General features: G+C 38.2%; 1 protein-coding gene across 10 annotated transcripts in view; it reads left to right on the plus strand.

Moving 5' to 3' along the window:
• LOC140626472 (cytidine monophosphate-N-acetylneuraminic acid hydroxylase) overlaps positions 1–22,383 on the plus strand; it is a 115,042-nt gene that overhangs the window by 35,029 nt on the left and 57,630 nt on the right. For all 10 annotated transcript variants that reach the window (XR_012025649.1, XR_012025647.1, XR_012025648.1 and 7 more), the window contains exons 4-9: positions 11,246–11,355; positions 12,936–13,126; positions 16,918–17,065; positions 17,376–17,457; positions 19,097–19,234; positions 22,020–22,155. Coding sequence is in view for 5 of the 10 variants with exons in the window: in XM_072814281.1 (XP_072670382.1) it covers positions 11,246–11,355; positions 12,936–13,126; positions 16,918–17,065; positions 17,376–17,457; positions 19,097–19,234; positions 22,020–22,155 (805 nt within the window). In the remaining 5 variants the exon portion in view is untranslated. The remainder of the gene's footprint in view (positions 1–11,245; positions 11,356–12,935; positions 13,127–16,917; positions 17,066–17,375; positions 17,458–19,096; positions 19,235–22,019; positions 22,156–22,383) is intronic.

The raw sequence follows: 22,383 nt of genomic DNA on the forward strand, positions 1-22,383 counted from the left end.
GAGGACTGGGAGCAACAGGCCCCAGTGAAGTTTGGCCTTTGATCAAGTGAGGAGACTGCATGAGAATGAAAATTGTGTTTGACAGAGCCCACTCCTCCGCCAAGTGCTACCTGTACTGTGGTGATTTCATACCATGTCCCAAGAAAAGGAAGCAACACGCAGTCCCACCCTGGGATATAAGCTGAGATGGTTTTGTAATTATCATTATTATAAAAAAATAGATGGTCATAATTACAAAGGTAGAGACGTAAAAGGAAGAAAGGCCTCATCGGCACTCCCATGACCCAGGATAGCCTCTGCTTTGCTATCTTTCCTTCTATTCTTCACCATGGTTACCTCTCCCCCTGACCGCTCCCTCTTCTCCCTCTCTTCCTCCTTTTTTTATTGACATACAATTCATGGACCATAAAATCCAGCATTTTACTGTGTGCAGTCCAGGGGTGTTTAGTATTTTCACGTGTTGTGCTATTACTACCATCTAATTTCAGAACATTCTCATTACCCCACAAAGAAACTTTATAACTATTAGTCATCACTCGTCATTCCCCTTTTCCGTCAGCCCCTGGCAACCGCTAATCTACTTTCTGTCTCTGGATTTTCCTATTCTGGATATTTTATATATTTGGAATAATACAATACATGGCCCTTGTGTCTGGCTTCTTTCATTCAGCATTGTGTTCTCAGGGCTTGTGCGTTATGACTATGGCCCTTGTATGGAGAGACCACATTTCATGTGCACGTGCATCAGTTGGTGGATTTGAGTTGTTTTCATTTTTAGGTATGATGCTGATACTACTATGAACATTTGTGTACAAATCTTTGTGTGGACATGTTTTCACTTGTTTATATACTTAGGAATACAATTTCTGGGTCATATGGTAGCTCTGTGTTTAACTTTTTGAGAAGATGCCAAACTGGTTTCCAAAACACTGTACCATTTTCATTACTGCCACTGAGTTATGAGGGCTTCAATTTCTCCACATCCTCACCCACACTTGTCATTGTCCATATTTGTTATTATAGCCATCCTACTGGGTATGAAAAGGTATTTCACTGGGACTTCGGTTTGCCTTTCCCTTATAACTAATGATGTGGAGCATCTCCTTATGTGTTCATTGGCCATTTTATATTTATATTTATTTATCTTCTTTGGAGCAATCTATCCAGATCTTTTGTCCATTTTAAAATTAAGTCCTTTGATTATTAAGATACAAGAATGCTTTGTATATTAGAGATACAAGTCTACAAGTTATTAGATATGTGATTTGCAATTATTTTTTTGCCATTCTGTGGATTGTCTTTTCACATTTGAACTGCAGTCCTTTAAAACACAATATTTTTAATTCTGATGAAGTCCAGTTTATTTATTTTTTCTTTGTAAATTGTATCCTTTGTGTCTAAGAAAGGGTAGGCCTAGAATATCTAAATCTAATATACTAATATACTTTATTAGACTGACATACAAATAGACTAATAGTCTAAGGAACCATTGCCTAATCCAAGGTCATAAAATTTACTTTTGCGTTTTATTCTAATTTTATAGTTCTTAGCTCACATCTTGTTCTTTGATCCATTTTGAGTTAATTTTTGTACATTGTATGAGGTGTAGGTCCAACTTCATTCTCCTGCATATGGATATCTGGCTGTTGCAATACTGTTTGTCAAAGGACTAAGCCTTTCTCTGTCGAATTATTTTGGCATCCTTGGTGAAAATCAGTTGATAAATGTAAAGGTTAATTTCTAGACTCTCTATTCCACTGATCTATATGTCTATCCTTATGCCAGTTGCATATTGTTTTGATTACTATAGCTCTGTAGTAAGTTTTTCAAATCAGGAAATGTGAATCATACAATTTTGTTTTATTTGTCAAGATTGTCATGGCTTTTCTGAGTGCCTTGCATTTCCATATGAATTTTAGGATTAGCTTGCCAATTTCGAGGAGGAAAAAAAGGGGCTGGATATTTGGTAGGAATTGCATTGAATCTATAGATAAGTTGGGGCTTATTGCCATCTTAACAATACAAGTCTTTTGGTCATGACTATGGGATGCCTTTCTGTTTTTTAAGTTGTCTCTAATTTCTATTGACTGTGTTTTATAGTTTCTAGGATATCAGTTTTGTACTACTTTTGTTAAATTTATTCTGAGGTATTTTATTATTTTTGATGCCATTGCAAATGGAATTGTTTTTTTAATTCATTTTTAAATTTATTTTTTAATATAAATTTATTTTTTATTGGTGTTCAATTTGCTAACATATAGAATAACAGCCAGTGCTCATCCCGTCAAGTGCCCCCCTCAGTGCCAATCACCCAATCACCCCCACCCACCCCTTACCTCCCCTTCCACCCCGCCCTAGTTCGTTTCCCAGAGTTACGAGTCTCTCATGTTCTGTCTCCCTTTCTGATATTTCCCACTTATTTTTTCTGGAATTGTTTTCTTAACTTCATTTTCAGATTGTTCATTGCTAGCATATAGAGATATCTTTATCTTTTTATATGACCTTATATCCTACAACCTTGCTGAACCCATTTATTAGATCCAATAGTTTATTAGTTGGTTCCTTGAATTATTCTGTTTGCAAGATCACGTTGTCTTGAATAGAGGTAGTTTTATTTCTTCCTTTCCAATCTGGATACCTTTTATTTCATTTTCTTGGCCAGTTGCCTTGGCTAGAACCTCCAGGTAGAAGTGACAAGAAGGGACATTTATCTTATTTCTGATTTTAGGGGGAAGCATCTAGTCTTTCACCATGAAGTATGATGTTAACCAGAGGTTTTATTGGATCCCTTTTTTTTTTAATTTTTATTTATTTATGATAGTCACACAGAGAGAGAGAGAGAGGCAGAGACATAGGCAGAGGGAGAAGCAGGCTCCATGCACCGGGAGCCCGATTTGGGATTCGATCCCGGGTCTCCAGGATCGCGTCCTGGGCCAAAGGCAGGCACCAAACCGCTGCGCCACCCAGGGATCCCTATTGGATCCCTTTAGCAGGTTGAGGAAGTTTTCTTCTAAATTTTATGAGAGGTTTTTTTTTTTTTAATCACAAAAGGTTGTTGGATTTTGTTGTATGACTTTTCTACATCGAGAAGATGATGTAGTTTTCCCTCCTTTGTTCTATTAATGTGATGTATTATATTGATTGATTTTCAAATATTGAGCCAGTCTTATATCTTTTGAAAATTGAACCTCATCTAAACCCCAATTGGTCATGGTAATAATTATTTTTTATATTGCTAAATAGTAGTTGCTAATATATTTTTAAGGAGTTTTATGTCTATATTCTTGAGGACTATTGGTCTATATTTGTGTATGTGTGATATCTTTTTTAAAAAGATATTTATGGGGATCCCTGGGTGGCGCAGCGGTTTGGCGCCTGCCTTTGGCCCAGGGCACGATCTTGGAGACCCGGGATCGAATCCCACATCGGGCTCCCGGTGCATGGAGCCTGCTTCTCCCTCTGCCTGTGTCTCTGCCTCTCTCTCTCTCTCTCTCTGTGACTATCATAAAAAAAAAAAATTTAAAAAAAAAAAAATTTAAAAAAAAGATATTTATTTATCCATGACAGACACATAGAGAGAAGCAGAGACATAGGCAGAGGAGAAGCAGGCTCCCTGCGGGGAGCCTGATACAGGACTCGATCCCAGGACCCCAGAATCATGACCTGAGCCAAAGGCAGGTGCTTAATCACTGAGCCACCCAGGTGCTTCATATATGTGATATCTTTGTCTGGTTTCAGTATCAGGGTAATATTACCCTCATACCATGAGGTGGGAAGTGTTCCTTTCTATTTATTGGGAGAGTTTGTGAATTATTGGTGTTGATTCTTCATTAAACATTTGGTCAAATTCACCAGTGAAACCATCGGGGCCTTACCTAGTCTTTGTGGGAAGTTTTTTGATTATTGGCCCAATCTTGTTAATTTGTTATGGACCCACTTGGATATTCTATTTCTTCTTGAGCTGGTTCTGCTAATTTGTTACTTTCTAGAAATCTCTCCATTTCATCTGGGTTATATAATTTGTTGATATACAATGTTCATAGTATTCTATCTATCTATCTATCTATCTATCTATCTAAATATATATATTTCTGTAAATCAGTCTCCTTTTTCATTCCTGGTTTTAGTAATTTCAGTCTCCTCTTTTTTTTTTTTTTTTTGGTCAAACTAAAAGTTTGTAAATTTTGTTAATTATTTCAAGAACTAACTTTTGTTTTCATTGATTTTTCTCTTGTTTTCCTGTTCTCAATTTATTTTGGCTCCAATTTTTTTTTATTACTGCCTCCCCTATGCTTGCTTTGGGTTTAGTTTGCTCTTCTTTTTCTAGTATCTTGAGGTAGAAGGTTTGGTTCTTTATTTAAGATCTTTGTTTTTTAATATAGGTGTGTACAGGTAAAAATTTCATTTTATACAGTTTTGGCCACATTTTGGCATGTTATGTTTTTGTTTCTATTTATCTTAAAGTATTTCCTATTTTTTCTTGTGATTTTTTTCTTTAAACCATTTGTATTTATAAGTTTGTTACTTGATTTCTACATATTTGTGAATTTCTCATCTTTCTTCCTTTACTGATGTCTACTTTCATTTCATCGTGGTCAGAGAACATACTCTATATGACTTTAATCCTTTCAAATTTATTGAACTTGCCTTATTGCCTAACATATGGCCTATGCTGGAGAATATTCCACATGTAGCTGAGACAAATGTATATTCTGTTACAGTTGAGTGGGGTGTTCTGTATATGTTGTTGTGTCTAGTTGGTGTATAATGTTGTTCAAATCTTCTGTTTCTTGCTATCAACTAGATATTTTAGATGGCAAAAAGTAACACTACAAACAGCCTAAATTCCAACAACAGGGAAATGGCTAAGGAAGTTATTTAAGTTAGTATTTAACGTAAACATACTTCCAAATTTTGTATGTATAGAATCTGACATAATATGACTCTCTCTCTTCTGTTTCTTGCTGATCTTCTATCTAGTTGTTCCATCTTCCAGTCATCTTTTTATAATAATTATAATTATTTGATATATATGCATATATATGTATTAGATTTATTTATTTGGGAGAGAGAGTGCACAGGGGCAAGGGTAGAGGGAGAGGGAGAGAGAGTCTTAAGCAGACTGTTTGCTGAACACCGACTGCAATGCAGGGCTCGATCCCATGACCCTGAGATCACAATCCGAGCCAAAACCAAGAGTTGGACACTTGACCAATTGCACCATCCAGGCGCCCCTCTATATATTATATATTTTTGTGTATTTTCTTTTATTAGTATTATGACATTAGTCATATTATGTCAGATTCTATACATACAAAATTTGGAAGTATGTTTACGTTAAATACTAACTTAAATAACTTCCTTAGCCATTTCCCTGTTGTTGGAATTTAGGCTGTTTGTAGTGTTACTTTTGCCATCTAAAATAAAACTGTGGGCACAAAAATAGACACAGAGATCAAAAGAAGAGAATAAAAAAAAAAACAGAAATAAACCCACGACTCTATGGCCAGTTAATCTTCAACAAAGCAGAAAAGAATATCCAATGGGAGAAAGATGGCCTCTCCAACAAATGATGTTGGGAAAACTAGGCAGCAACATACAGAAGAAATAAAGTGGACTACTAAATTACACAATGCACAATTTCAAAATGAAATAAAGACCTAAATGTGAGACAAGAAACCATCAAAATCCTAGAGGAGGATGCAGGCAGCAACCTCTTTGACATCAGCCTTACTTAGCAACTTCTTTCTAGACATGTCTCCTGAGGTAAGGGAAACAAAAGAAAATATAAACTATTGGGACTACATCAAAATAATAAACTTCTGCACAGCAAAGGAAAGAGTCAACAAAACTAAAAGTCAACCTACAGAATGGGAGAAGATATTTTCAAATGACATATTTGATTAAGGATTAGTATCCAAAATATATAAAGAACTTACACAACTCAACACACACAAAAAACAAATAATCCAAATAAAATGGGCAGAAGACATCCAGATGGCCAACAGACACATAAAAAGATGTGCAATATCACTAATTATCAGGGAAATGCAAATCAGAACCACAATGGGGTACCACCTCATACCTGTTACAACAGCTGAAATCAAAAACAACAAGGAACAGGTGTTGGAGAAGATGTAGCCCTCATGCACTGCTGGTGGGAGTGCAAACTGGTGCAGCTACTGTGGAGAAAAATATAGAGGTTCCTCAAAAAATAAAACATAGAATTACCATTTGATCCAGTAATTCCATTACTGGATATTTACCAGAGAATATGAAAATACTAATTTGAAAAGATATATGCACCTCTATGTTTGCTGCAGCATTGCTTACAATAGCCAGATTATGGAAGCAGCCTAGTGTCTATTGATAGATGAATGGATAAAGAAGACATATGTATATATACGTGTGTGTGTGTGTGTGTGTGTGTGTGTGTGTGTGTGTGTATGCACAATGGAATATTATTCAGCTGTAAAAAGGATGAAAGCTTACCATATACAATGGTATGGATGGAGCTAGAGAGTATAATGCTGAGGGAAATAAGTCAGTCAGAGAAAGACAAATACCATATGCTCTCACTCATATGTGGAACTTAAAAAATGAGCAAAGGGAAGTGAGAGAGAGAGAGAGAGAGAGAGAAACCAACAAAGAGACTCTTAACTATAGAAATCAAACTGATGGTTTGATCAGAGGGGAGGTCAGTGGGGGGATGGGGGAAATAGGTGATGGAGGTGGAGGGCACTTGTGGTGAAGAGCTCCAGCTGTTGTCTCTGTATTGTATACCTGAAACTAATGTAACACTTTATATTGACTAACTTGAATTAAAATAAAAACTTTAAAATAAAAATTAAATTAACCTATCATGCTTGTGCTTAAGAGCATCTCTGTATTTGGAGTCATTTCCAAAAGATAGTTAAATTACTGACTGGCAAAAGGATATAACTAATGAATGCTTTTACCCATATCTAAAAACTCATATACCTCAACATAAAAATAGGCTTTACATAACCTAATAGCCTAAATGAGAAAGGTAGCACTATAAAAGTAACAGAAGAAATGTAGGAGAATATCTTTGTGATCTAGGGATTGGTGGCACTTTCTGACTCTTCCAACAACACTTCAAAAGTGCAGCTTAAAGGGACAAAAAAAATAAGGACTATGATTTTATCACCACTAAGGAGTTCTGGTGAATGAAGGATGCTGTGGACAAAGAAGACACGTGACAATTTGGGAGATTACTTTGCAATGTTTATAACCAACAAGGGAGTATTATCCAGCCTATAGGAAGAAATTGACCAAAAAAAAAAAAAATGAAAAAGAAAAAAAAGAAGGGATATCTGGGTGGCTCAGTGATTGAGTGTCTGCTTTTGGCTCAGGGAGTGATCCAGGGTCAGGGGATGGAGTCCCGTATCGGGTTCCCTACTGGGAGACTGCCTCTCCCTCTGCCTGTGTCTCTGCCTCTCTCTGTGTGTCTCTCATGAATAAATATAAAAATTTGAAAAAAATAGGAAACCCACTACAGAATGAAGAAAGGATATGAACTAGCATTTTATAGAAGAATTCCCAGTAAGGCTCTAAGTATATGAAAATATGCTCAAACTCATTATCAGAAATCTGCAAAATAAAGTGATGAGGTGTTACTTTACATCTTTTGACTGATACAGAGTTAAACCCGAGATGATGCCAAAGGTTCAGATATTTAGGGATAATGAAATCCACATTTGGGGGAGTGTGCCTGGTGCAGCCATTCTGGAGAGTAATCAGACTCCGATTAGCCCAAGGAGGTTTCTGAATACACTGTGATCCATCCATCCTATTCCTGTTGATATCCCAAAGTAGTCTCATTGTGTTAGAATCTAGGGGTCAACCACCAGGAGAGGGAATTGCTAAAATGTGGTGGACCATGGAATACTAAACTTCAGTTAGAAGATACAGACTAGATGTACACATGAATGAATCCTAAAAACATAGTATTGAGAGAGAAAAAGTGAGAAAGAGACTAGAGACCCAATATCATTCATATAAATGAAGGATGCACACATACAATATAATATAATTTTGCACAAACACCTTTAGTGGCCTGTAGAGGAGAAGGCAGTGAATGTGGGAAAGAGATAAAGGGAATAAATAAATAAGAGAGGAGCTTTGTTTGGGCCAAATATAAGTATCATGAACTTAAAAATATGATGAACATGCTCCTCTTCACTTGAGATCCTAAATGAATGAATGAGCCCTTCCCTTCCATCCATTCTTTCAGATGCATTGCACCACCACCCACCTTTTGGAATGGACCAATTTTTGTTCCCACCAACTAGCTTATGAGTATGCCTTTTCTCCTCGTACTGAACAGCTCAGGGCTTGCTCAGTCTTTGTGACTTCTCTCATTTGAGGCAAAGATAGCGTCATTGTTTTAAATTCCATTTGTCTCCCAGGTGTGCTGCTGATAGTTTCCAAACGCGTTTGCTAATTTTCTTTGGTGTTAGAACTTTTTCATTTTACACTTACATCTATTCAGAGTTTCCGCTGGAGTCATTTTCTACTGCTGTTAAACTCTGCTGTCCTCCCTTTGATATTCTATTTTATTAGAGTTTCTCACCACCTGGTTGTTTCTCTTTGTGTCTTTGATCAACGGGGCTACTTAGCTAACCGATTGCCATGACACTCTTTTTCAACCCATTCTTTGCCTCCAACCTGTGACTTCTCCCTTTTAAATCTATCAAATTAGGTTTATTAGGATCCTCTTCTTGGCTGTTTTTAGGACAATAATCAATGATTTAATTGTTACAGTTTTCCTAACATGTTTTTGTTTTAATTCTTCTTCATTATTCTTCCTTATAAAAAGATTTTAGTGAATTCCATTCGTTTGTTCTTCTGGATAAATATTAAGTTATAACCCAGATTTTGTCAGTTTGTGAGGTCAAAATAAGGATACCACATTCTCATTGCTTGATAGATGCAGGGAGTTGGCAGGGATTACATTGTCCTTTTCTGCATATATGTAGTTTGTCTTTGTGCAAAGGGCATAGAGATCCTTATGGTGCTTGCTTTGGAATAATAGTTAAGAGTTACAGACTATTAGTTTCCTCTGTTTCTCTTAGGGGAGAAAAATTCTGAAGAAGGAGAATCCTTCAGAGTGGGTATCAATGCAGGAGTTTTCTGAGAGTCTCTCATATAATACCAGATTATTTTCTTTCTTCTTTCTTTCTTTCTTTCTTTCTTTCTTTCTTTCTTTCTTTCTTTCTTTCTTTCTTTCTTCTTTCTCTTTCTTTTCTTTTTTAAAGATTTTATCTATTTATTTGAGAAAGAGAGAGAGCGAGCTTGAGTGGAGTGAGGAGGCAGAGGGAGAGGGAGAAGCAGACTCCTCACTGAGCAGGGAGCCCAATGTGGGGCCCAATCCCAGGATCCTGGGATATGACCTGAGCCAAAGGCAGACACTTAGCCATTGGAGCCACCCAGGCACCCCACTATAGTATTTTCTAACTGGTATTTGCTAGTATGTAGTTTGGTTTGTTCAGTGCTGAACTCTCTTTTTACCTCTTCATTCCTTGAAGGTACAATAATTACCATAATAGTCCCAGTTATTTATTAAATGCCTCTCTGTACCAGGCATAGTACTAGACACTTTAGGTAGGATCTATTATCTCATTTAATTCCCAGAACTCCCTATAATGTCTGCATTGTAATCCTACTCTACAGGTCAGGATGTTGATAATAAGCAGCACAGGTAGGATTCCAACTCAGATATTTTGAAAGCCAATGTTCTGTTTCATGACACTATCTTCCAGCAACCACATAACCTGGAGATAATAGTAAGATATATCTTTATTATACCACTTGCATTTTCAAGAACGTGGTTTAGTAACAATGGTATGATCAAGCATCGTTCGTGCATTTCTAATTTTATTAAGAAAGCCAATTGTGTTTCACTATTAAATAAGTTGATAATTATTAAGAAAATATTAAAGGCTTTTATTCAATTCTTAAGCAATATTTAAAAGGTACAAAAATAATAGAGTGAACACCTATGTGCCCAACATCCAGCTTAAGACCTAAAAGATTACCAAGGGAAGATCTTATATACTTTTCCTTGGTCACATCATATATACCCTCATCCCTCAGAAGTAATTACCCCTCTGAATTTAGGGTTTCAGTGTAATATTTTAAATTATTGTTTTAGTTAGACTCACAAAAACAAACAGGTGGCATCCCCAAATTAGGATAATTTGATGAGGGTGTATTCACGAAGAGGTTTTTATAAGGTGTGGCTATGGGAGAATCACAGAGAAAGTGGAGTGACTTAATGTTGATAGCAACTGGATTAGCCATCTTTAGGACCACAGGGATGAGGGGATCAGTTTCCAGAATCTGGAAGAGGAGAAAGTCATAAGGGATTGTCCTCCGCGAGAGGTTCAGCGACCTCCATCAATGCCCAGAGCTATGTTTGTGGCTACTCATAATTGCAGGGGGTGGGGGGCTGGGAAATCATGACCTTTAGATAACGTATACCACCACTCTTAAGAAAAAAAAATTAGGATGCTAACAATAAGAAAGAAGGAGAGAATAGATTTTGTGCAGGCCACCAGTAACATCTGCCACAATTGCTTAAAATTCTTCATTGACTCCTCATTGCCACAAGATAAAATCCAAATTCATTCTTAGCATATGCTGTTCAGGATCCTTTGTGACCTACTCTGGCTACCTGCCCATCCTGCCTGCCTCAAATACTATTTTCCTTGGTCCTAAATTACCGGTCACTTTGTGAATATCAAGCTCTCCTATCTCCACAGCTTTGTACATGCTGTTGGGCACCCCTTTGGCTTCACTACATCATAATTGTTTTGTTTACCCCAAATACCTCATCTTTCAAGTCTAGCTGGAGCATTACTTCCTATTTGAAATCTGCTTTGATCCTTACAACCAGATTAGGTGCTCCCTCCCGTACATTCCCATAGCACTTGATTTCTATCATTCATTCATTTGATTGTAATGAAGTTGTTTGTTGTGTGTCTATGTCCCTGACTCAGTGAGTTCCTTAAGTGTAATATGAATAAAGAAATGAGTTGGTGTTGGTCTTAAGCTCTTGTCTGGGCAGATATTGTTTGACACAAATGAGTATTGCCTTTTGTTTTGATATCCCTTTGACTTTTGGTACTCTGTGTACCTGAGCCATGCATTTCTATTTCAGTGATGTTTTTTTCAAAGCCATATTTGTTGTGAATCTATATTTGTTCCCTTTTGCTTCCAGTTGTTGAAATGGATGAAGAAAATGGACTTTTACTTCTAGAACTGAATCCTCCTAACCCCTGGGATTCAGAACCCAGAGCTCCGGAACATTTGGCTTTTGGAGAAGTACAGGTAATAAAATTATAATATTCTTAAAAACAAAAATAAAACTAAGATGTCCATTTAAATATGTAAATATATAAAATAAAACGAAGATATATATATTTACATCCTGTATTACCTTGAATAGTCTTTGAGGTGGCTAGTTAGGACATGAAATAAAGTTATTCTGAACTATTAAGCAAATTTCTTAGGAATCCCCAGAACTTGATAGGAATTTCAAAGAAATATATTCAGAAGAAAACCAAAAACCAAAAAGCCATGAATAAAGGAGTTCCCAAAGGAGAGTCATGCCAAAGTTTTGGAGGAAGTTTGGAAATTACCTTTGATATCAGATTGCTGTCAGATAAGATGGCTAGTTGTATATTTCTGCACCATGCCCTAAAATCTTTTACAAACCTTTTTGTAAATTTTCCTAGCTTTAGGATTTTCTATGGAGGAAACAGTTTGGCAGTTTGGGAGAGGTAAACAGTCAATTCATTTTTCTGGAATATTTGGGAAGCTTGTAAAAATGGACATTGACTTCTCTGAGAAAACAAATGGGAACCTGCTAAAACAGGCATAATAAAACAGAATTGAATTCCTTGGCCTCTCTTCTCCCTCTTTGTTGCCTTTCCACACCAGAGTTTCTGTTACCTTATCTCTGCTTCTTGATGTACTTCCTGTTTGCTGTGGATGTGTCAGACCATGGGAAAAGAGGGAGGAATTGAGTTGGAATCTCCCATTCTGTGTCTCTCTGTGCCTCTTTATAGCCATTCCCAGAAGACCTTGACATATTGAGTAAGTTACATAATTTAGAAGAGGAAGTCTTGAAACTAAGCATGTACTTTATGTTGGATAATAGGATTTAATTAAAAACACAGAATTTCCCTGTAAAGAATAAAATGTTTTGCAAAAGAAGAAGAAGAAGAAGAAGAAGAAGAAGAAGAAGAAGAAGAAGAAGAAGAAGAAGAAGAAGAAAAGGAAGGAAGGAAGGAAGGAAGGAAGGAAGGAAGGAGGGAAGGAAGGAAGGAGAAAGAAAAAGAAAGAAAGAAAGAAGAAAAGAAAAGAAAAGAAAAGAAAAGAAAAGAAAAGAAGAAAAGAAAGGAAAGAAAGATAAAGAAAAGAAAAGGAAAGAAAAGGAAGCAGCATGGTGTGCCCACCCATCCAAACTCAACGGGAGTCATCCACTCCTTGCCTATTCACAGCCACTCCGGCATATAACTCCCCAGGTGTCTGACATTACCTCTCTAACTGCCTTCCCTTATAAATTGTGCCCTTGAGGACTGGTCATGGAGAATATTCTGCAGTGCAGATTGTAAATAAGCATTTAGGAGCTAATTTAAATAGAGCAAATTAGGAAAATCAGTTGTTTTGACACCTAAAACCAGCCATGAGAATTTCTGTTTTAAAGAAGGGGTGATGGGTCTCAGGAGCTGTATTCCATATAAAGACTTTCGCGGAGTTTCCCTGGAGTCCTACTTGCCTTGAGCATTCTTAGAAGCGAAGTTCTCCAGGGTTGGCTAGTAAGCTAAGCAGCAAGACCTCTCAGCTCATTGTTGCTGGCTGGTTAATGAATGATTCAATTATTTGATCTCACTGTCTTCCAACAGATAACATACCTCGCTCACGCCTGTATGGACCTCAAGCTGGGAGACAAGAGGATGGTGTTCGACCCCTGGTTAATAGGTCCTGCCTTTGCCCGGGGATGGTGGCTGCTGCACGAGCCTCCCTCTGATTGGCTGGAGAGGCTGTGCCAGGCAGACCTAATTTACATCAGTCATATGCACTCGGACCATCTCAGGTAATGGAGTCCTGAGCAGTCTGCTAGGAAGAAAACAGGGCAGTGATGCTTTTGCCATTACTGTTCCCTTTGGGCAAGGTTCAGTTGGGATGGTGAGGAGAAGAAGAATTCAGATAATTCCTTATATTTGCATAGCCTCCTTTTAGCAGAGCTTTCAAGCTTTATATACCACTCAGAGTGAGGAAGGAACCATTGTGGGGAGGAGGAGCAGGGGTTAACAACCCTCCCTATCCTCTCACTTCCCACTCTTGAGCCATGTGGTAAAAGTCTGCAGTGAAGGATGGTCAGAGTTGACTTCCTTTCTCAGTTCAACATTTGTAGCAGAAGTCTGCTCGCGTTTTCCGTACAGGGCCAGAGGTTGAATAGTTGAGGCTCTACCAGCCCTGTGGTCACTGTCAAACCTGCTCAACTCTGTGGTTGTGGCACAAAGGCAGTCTTAGATAAGGCTGCATTTGAATAAAGTCTTATTCATAGACAATGACACTTGAATGTCATAGAATTTCCATTATGTCACAAAATACCATATGTCCTTTTGATGATCTTTTCAACCCTTTTAAAAAGGTAAAAACCATTCTTAGCTTGCAGGAGTAGGTTGCTGTGGTTTGCCAATTGCGGATTTTAGAGCATCTCCATAACCCTGAGATCCCCGCTTTTTAAGCCTGAGTCAGCCTCATCCAACCCTTCACTGAAACCAACTATCCATACTGAAAATAAGAACTGAAACCTCCCCAACCCAGGCAATCAGAGAGGAGGGAGGAAAGAAGAATTTACACACATTTGCAAAAGAACTATTTAGAGAAGACTGGGGAGCACGCTCTGAACCCCTTGGTTAATCACAGGAGCGGTTCTGTTCTTGTTGAGAAGTTTGTATCACTGCTGCTGGGTTTAATATAAACACAGAGCAATGCCCACAATGCTATAAAAGGAGTAACTTCAACTTTTTTTTTTCTGTGATCCTACATGACAGAGGTCACATGTAGGACACTCCTTTGATAGAAATGTCTATGGTTAGGGATGATAGGTTTTGCTTCCTGGTTGACTGGCCCTTGGATTTTCTACTCAAGCATAGGAGATCTCTAGGACATGAATATGTTCACATTTATTTTTTTGTAAGGAAAAAAAAACTTAATTTATTGGTTTAGTAACAAATTACCCGCAGCACACTTACAAATTGGTGACAACCTAATATTGTGGTACTATAATGAAAAATCTACTTGTCCACTGCATGATACCTCTGTCACACACAATGTCCTGGAACTAAACTGGCACAGCCCTGAGTTTCTGAGAACTCTGGGTTCATGCATCCTGTGATAACAGTGATACATGGTAATAATTTTATATAGCTTGTCTACAAAGAGTAGTATAACATGTATGAGGTGATTGCACGATAGTGTCTATTACAAATGCACTTGCCTGAAGTCTTAATAACAGTTTATTCAGGATATACATGGAATTTAAGGTAAGGGAAGAAGTTTTCATGTCATTTTGTCTTGTTATATCACAACCACAGCCCTACAAACCAGTTCAATTTTAATTTCAGGGACTCATGTGGGTGAACTTGTCAGGCATTAAAACACCAGTCCTCAAACAGAGGTGAAGTAGTCACTTTAAGACTAAAGGAACAATGGCCTGGTTTGTGTGTATATAGCATTCTATAAACACAGTCTTTACCTGAGCTAAAATGGAAGATGGTTTTCTTTTCATTTACCAATGGTATCACTCAAAAAAACAAAGGGGGAAAGCCAATGTCCTTAGAGAGTAGTCTTTAGTCAAAGACATGTGATTTTATTGTGTAAATGGAGGGAGTATTGTAATAGATGATTTTTAATAAATGCCAGTATGAATTGTCAACGATTTTTTAAAAAAATCACAAAACAATAAACATCCATTTTAGAGTAATTTATCCTAACTCCTGTGTCCTTTAAAATAGAAGATTTAGGTGCTGAACTCTGATTGGAGGCACATTCAAAGAATCTTTGACTTTTCAAATTAGCTTTGTTTGTTTTTCAAATCCTTTGTTTTTAAAGAACAGAATTTACTGATTTTCCCCACCCCCGGATTCTACTTATTTGAATATCTTTTTTTTTTAAGATTGTATTTATTTATTCATGATAGACAGAGAGAGAGAGAGAGAGAGGCAGAGACACAGGCAGAGGGAGAAGCAGGCTCTATGCAGGGAGCCTGACGTGGGACTCAGTCCTGGGTCTCCAGGATCAGGCCCTGGACTGAAGTTGGCGCTAAACCGCTAAACCACTTGGGCTGCCCTGCATGCTTTTCTTACAATTAAATAACTATATCCCTGGACATTTTCTTACAATTAAATAACTATTTTCCTTGACATTGTACTCTGTGTACAAATGTGAGCCTTATATCAGGCAGTGCATTCATAAGAGTCTAGGATTGCCTTCTAATAGAAGAAGCACGAGGGCTAGAATCTGGGAAACCTGACTTTGAATACCAATCTATTATTTGTTAGTTGTATATTTCTGAATATATTTCCTCACTTATAAAAACAAAACAAAAATTCAGAGGGTTTTTATGGTAAGAATCAAAGTACCACGTGAAAGTGCCTAGCACTATGTTCGACATATAATGGTTACCTATTTACTTGTTTATTATTCATGTTTTTGCCACACCCCATAGTTGTATATCATTTTTTTAATGTAATGAAAACTCAGTAAATAAAAGTTGACTTAATCTAATGTAGGGATTTGAAAATACGTGGCTGGTTAATTGTGTACTGATTTATGATTACTACAAATCTTGAATGTTGTTTTCTTCTACATTAATTTGACTGTGTTACCTAACTGGTAACTGACGGACTATAAGGACTTCTTCTTCTTCTTTTTTTTTTTTTTTAAAGAGAACTTCAGTTTAATAAACAAAGCTAAGTGGCGGGAATTTAAGTTTGCACTTGACATGATACTTAAACCAAACCAAAGGGCTGAAACTCAGTATTTAGACAAAGAACACAGTTCACTCATCACTAGGCAAAGAAAATGGTCCACAGCAGGTGGCACACAGAACTCCCATAGAAAACAAAGGTCACAAATATTTTGCTTTTAGGAAACATAAAACAATGGGTTGATGTGTCTTTTACAAATACATAATATAAAAACGCACAGCGCACCCTCCCTTGAACAGAAATCCATCACATTTTTTTATGTGACTTCCCCTATTCCCTCCACCCCTTTACTTTATTCTACACACTGAAGTGTGGCTAACAACCTTTGAAAGTTGAAAAACTGCCCACAGGGGTGGGTAGCGCACAGGTTCTCCTCGTCCTATGGACCAGGTCTTTGTCTTCCTGGGAGCTGCTACATGAGGAATGAGAAAAAATGAAAATCTTCTTCCATCTTCACTTCCCATGGAAAATAATATGTTCCATCCTTGTCTTAGAAAAATGGGCTATCATTCAGATAATCTTTCCAAAGAACTTCACCTACCAGAAACCTCCACATGACTTTTTCCACCCTGCACCTTCTGTTAGAACTATGTCTACTCAAAGCAGCTCAGTGTAGCAGATAGAATTTGCATGCTGGTTGACATACCATGCCATGGGATGTGGTATATTCTAATAAGAAAAAAGAAATCTTGTAGGAAACTCCCCTTCTCCTTTATAGTCAGCCTTGAGAAAAACAAAACAAAGCAACCCTTCTTTTGAACTCTGATGAGAGTGTTTCTTCAATTCCTTGCTTCTTGATCAACATGTTGGTGTAAGGAGCAAACTGTTTCTTCTACTAGATGATCTGATTCTTTCATCTTTCAACATTTCATCCTTCTAATCCTAGCTACCCGACACTGAAGAAGCTTGCTGAGAGAAGACCAGATATTCCCATTTATGTTGGAAACACGGAAAGACCTGTATTTTGGAATCTGAATCAGAGCGGTGTCCAGTTGACTAATATCAATGTAGTGCCATTTGGAATATGGCAGCAGGTCAGATATATGTGGGTTTTTTCTATACTTTCCAATTATGCTTTCTGGGTTGAATTGTAGATGAGGTAGTTACTTTAAGATTAAAGAAACAATGGCCTATTTTGTCTGTATGTAGCACTTTGTAAATACAACCTTATTTGACCTAAAAGATTTTTTCCTCATTTACCAATGATATAATTCTACTGTACAGGATAATAAATCTTAGTTTTGAATGAAGGATTTCTTTCCAGATAAGCTGACAACTTTCTCCAATACCAAATTAAAAGCCGAACTGACATACACAGTTGTTGATTTTATTGTTAAATTCCAGGTAGACAAAAATCTTCGATTCATGATCTTGATGGATGGCATTCATCCTGAGATGGACACTTGCATTATTGTGGAGTATAAAGGTACCTTCTCACCCTCATCAATAATGAAAGAGAAAAATGCTCCTGGAAAGAAGGGTGATAACAGCCATCTGAAATTTCATCCTATGTTCATCTTCTTCCATCTTCACTTCCCATGGAATATAATATGTTCCATCCTTGTCTTAGAAAAATGGGCTATCATTCAGATAATCTTTCCAAAGAACATATTAACTGTAACGTTGTCTATGTAATGAGAGATGCAAAGCTTCTTTTGTAAGGCAACAGATATTTTGTATTTCACATATAGTAATTCCTTCAAACTGCCTTTATTGAATAAATGTCTTACTTTTTGAATTTTTGGTTCCCATACAGTTAACATCTGGTGTTAACATGAGTTTCAGGTGTACAATTAGTGATTCAGCACTTCCATACATCACCTGGTGCTCATTACAAGTGCCCTCCTTCATCTCCATCACCTGTTTCTCCATCTCCCCATCCACCTCCCCTCTGGTAACCCTCAGTTTGTTTTCTATAGGTTGTCTGTTTCTTGGCTTATCTTTGTCTTTTTTTCCTTTGCTGATTTGTTTTGTTTCTTAAATTCCACATAAGAGTGAAATCGTATGGTATTTGGCTATCATATAATATATGGGGATCCATTCCAATAATATATTGGGGATATATATATATATATATATATATATATATATATATACACTTATATATATATTCTTTATCCATTCATCAATCAATGGACACTTGGGCTGCTTCCATGGTCTGTGTATTGCAGGTAATGCTGCTATAAACATCAGAGTACATGTAGCTCTTTGAATTACTGTTTTTATATTTTAGGAGAAGATACCCAGTAGTGCTATTGATAGTTCTACTTTTAACTTCTTGAGGAACCTCCATACTGTTTTCCACAGTGGCTGCATGAGTTTGCATTCCCACCAACAGTGCAAGGGGGTTCCCCTTTCTCCATATCCTTGTCAACACTTGATGTTTCTTGTTTGCTTTTTATTTTTATTTTTTTAGGAACAGACTCTTTTTTTTTAAGGTTATTTATTGTTTTTAGTAATCTCTACACCCAGCATAGGGCTCGAACTCACAACCCTGAGATCAAGAGTTACATGCTATTCCAACTGAGCCAGCCAGGCACCCCTCTTGTGTTTTTTATTTTAGCCATTCTGACAAATGTCTTACTTTTGTGTTGAAATATTATCATGTAGTATAATCATGGGCATGGGCTTCTGCCTTTCATGTGGGAAGATGGCTTTACTGCACCAACAATCATTGAATGGAATTTGTGGAAGGTTGAGAAATTCCTATTGATCCAGTCACTGTTCTCCTGCATTCTTTGGGCTCAACATCTAGAAATAGCTGACTGAGGAGAGTAATTTATCTGTGATAATAGAGTGAGATCAAGCTAATTGTCCTCACGGAACATCCAGAACCTATCAAATCAAATAGGATGAATCTATTCACTGGAAAATCAAAAAATACTATTGAAGATTTTAGGTTTTCAAATATTACTCATCTTTTTCCTTGGACATAAGTGATGCTTCTCTAATCAAACTAGTCAGACTGTAGACTTGGAAGACTTTGTTGGCTTGGGAATTCAAACTGTATGGTGTCCTGTCCAAGATTTCACCCTGAATACTCATGCCACTTTATTTTTCCATAGGTCATAAGATACTTAATACAGTGGACTGCACCAGACCCAATGGGGGAAGGTTGCCTGAGAAGGTTGCTCTAATGATGAGTGATTTTGCTGGAGGAGCATCAGGCTTTCCAATGACTTTCAGTGGTGGAAAATTTACTGGTAATATTTTATATCAGAGTGATGCCAAGGAGCAGGCATGGAACTTTGCTAAATGCTGTGAGAATAAATACAAAGATAATTAAGGCACGGTCCCTTCCCACAAGAAGTTTACAATCTTACTAGGAAACTAGACTTGCAAGGACACCTGAGTGGCTTAGTGGTTTAGCGCCTGCCTCCGGCCCAGGGCTTGATCCTAGAATCCTGGGATTGAGTCCCACATCGGGCTCCCTGCATGGAGCCTGCTTCTCCCTCTACCTGTGTCTCTGCCCCCCCCCCCCCCGTGTCTCTCATGAGTAAATAAATAAAATCTTAAAAAAAAGAAAGAAAGAAAGAAAGAAAGAAAGAAAGAAAGAAAGAAAGAAAGAAACTAGACTTGCAGACCACAGATATACAAACTAAAGTTTCCACCTCAAAATGTGATGCCGGAACATGAAAGGAACACTGAGGAAATTAGAGTGCATCTCAAGAATAGTAAAGAAAAATAATCATCTGGATCAGTTTGACTTATGGTGTATAGACAGTAGAGCAGAACAGAAAAGGTCCAGTGTTGTTAATCCAGGCTTAAATGCTCTTGGAAGGTGGTTCAGAACAGGGCGTGTGCAGCTTGACATGAGCACTTCCCCTAGGCCCTATGAAACACTCATATAAGGGAAGAGTGCAGCCACTAAAAGTAATGTTACTGGGGGCTAGGGAGTAGGGGAAATGGGGGAGCTGTTCATCAGAGAGTACAAACTTCTAGTTATAAGATGAGTGGATTCTGAGGGTGTAATGTGCAGCACAGTAACCACTATAGTTAATGATATTGTTTTCTTTTTTTAAGGATTTATTTATTTATTTTAGAGAATGCAAATGAGAGAGAGAGAGCAGAGGGGAGGGGCAGAGGGAGAGGGAGAGAGTCCCAAGCAAACTCTGCATTAAGCAGGGAGCCTGATGTGGGGCTCGATCTCATGACCCTGAGGTCATGACTTGAGCTGAAACCAAGAATCAGTTGCTTAACTGACTGAACCACCAAGGCACCCCACTGATATTGTTTTATACACCTGAAAGTTGTATCTATTGAGAACGGATCTCAAATGTTTCCACCAAATACACAAAATGGTAATTGTGTGAAGTGATGGAGGTGGTAACTAACCTTAATGTGGCCGTGATTTCGCAATACATACATGTATCACATCATCACATTGCATACCTTAAACTTACATAAATGTTAGATGTCAAATATATCTCAAATCTGGGGGAAAACCCATGGGGTCCAAGGCAGGGGCTCTTCTGCTCTGAGTCTAAGGGTGGTGCTGGGTTGGGATGGGAGAAAGTGTGTAAATGGTATCCTCAATACTAGAACTCTAAGGGCTCAGTCCATGGCTACTTAGTAAATTATATGTTTGGTACATGATCTGTAACAATGGGGCAGAAATGTTACTTGCAGCGTGAGGAAAGCTTCTGTCTGGTTCCTTCCTCTCCTCTATAGGTCTCTATTCATTGCCTGCCAGGGTGCATAACCAAGTGAGAGAGAAGAAGATGCCTGTCCTTATTGAGTTAACTGGGGAGGCAAAACATACCTCTGAAAGGCTAGTTAGAATAATCCTGTTCCCATGTGAGTATGTGCCTGTGTATGTGAGTGAATACATGCACTCACTAAAAAAAAAAAAATCTGGACTATACCAGAATGTTAATAAGTCTAAGTTATGGGTAACATACTTTTCTGTATCTTTGTGTATGTTTATCAGATTTTCATAGCAATAACAACAGGAACAGCTCCCTGACATGGTGTGCTATGTGGCCTGGGCCTTGCCTAATTCCTTGGCTTCCTTTGCTGCCTATCTCTGATTACTTGCTATCTGTCAGTCGGCACTGGCCTGCCTTTTGTTCCTCACACCCAGTACACCACGTGCTTTCCTGCCATGGGCCTTTGTATTTGCTGTTTCTACCACTTGGACTTTTGTTGCCCCCGCTCACGTGGTGGGCACCTTCTCTTCTGCGTGTGTGTCTGTGTCTTATGACTCAGATGTCTCCTTGCCTAACTGCCCTGTCTGATGATAACCCTCTACCCCTCTGCACCCCAGCCCCTCCGCCCATTGCCCTGGTTTACTTGCTTCCCAGCTCATCACTCTTTGAAATGACCTTTTGTCTTGCCCTTGTTTATTGTTTGCTCCTCTCACTAGAATAAATGCTCCACAGGAGGAGGAACCCGCTGTGTTGGTTCACCACTGTATTCTCAGTGCCAAAAACTATGTCTGGCACATAGTAGGTACTCAGTAAATATTGATTGAATGGACGAATGAGCAGGTGAACACCTGTGAGCTAGGAATAATGGCTCAGAGCTGCATTGTGATCTTAGGTCCCAAGGGACTACAGCCTTCATGCTGCTGGACACGGTGCACTGCCAGAGTATGAGCGACACACTTTTTAAATCCACCAAAACAATCAAGTCATGTCCGTGTTAGAAAAGGGTTAACAATTATAAAAATGAAAGCACCCCTAAAATGCACACGCACACAAGCTACAGCCATGCGCGCTGCCCTCTATATTCAGCTAGGGTCCTGATGAACTGCCATAAACGAGTGGCGATTTCAGCGTCTTTGGCTGGTTGGGTAACATTTTCCTAGAAATTCATTGAAATTTGCAAAGTAAAGCTGGAGGCAGGGGCACTTTGCACTCATTGACACAGAGCTTTGCTCTGTTCCTGTGTTAGTCTATCCATTTTAAGAGTTTCAGTTTACCAGAACTGCTGTTTTTCTGTGATTTCTGAACTGAGGAGACTCTAACCCAAACCCTGTCATTCCAGAGGAATGGAAAGCCGAGTTCATTAAGACAGAAAGGAAGAAGCTCTTGAACTACAAAGCCCGGCTGGTGAAGGACCTACAACCTCGAATCTATTGTCCCTTTGCTGGGTATTTTGTGGAATCCCATCCATCAGACAAGTATGGCTGGACGTTTGGTAACACGTTTTTATGCATAAGTAATATATGATGGAATGTGTTGTTTAGCTGTGAATCGATATGAAATGAGAACGAGTGATCAGAAGTCTGGAACTTGTATAACAGGCTGCCTGAGAGCACGGAGCTTGAATAAAAGCCAGCCTGGAAGGAGCTAGGAATAAAAGGCTTGAATAAAGCCAGCCTATTCAGATAGATTTTCTCTGAAAGGAT

The sequence above is a fragment of the Canis lupus genome, chromosome 37 (genome assembly GCF_048164855.1).
Source record: "Canis lupus baileyi chromosome 37, mCanLup2.hap1, whole genome shotgun sequence".
NCBI classification, from domain to species: Eukaryota; Metazoa; Chordata; class Mammalia; order Carnivora; family Canidae; genus Canis; species Canis lupus.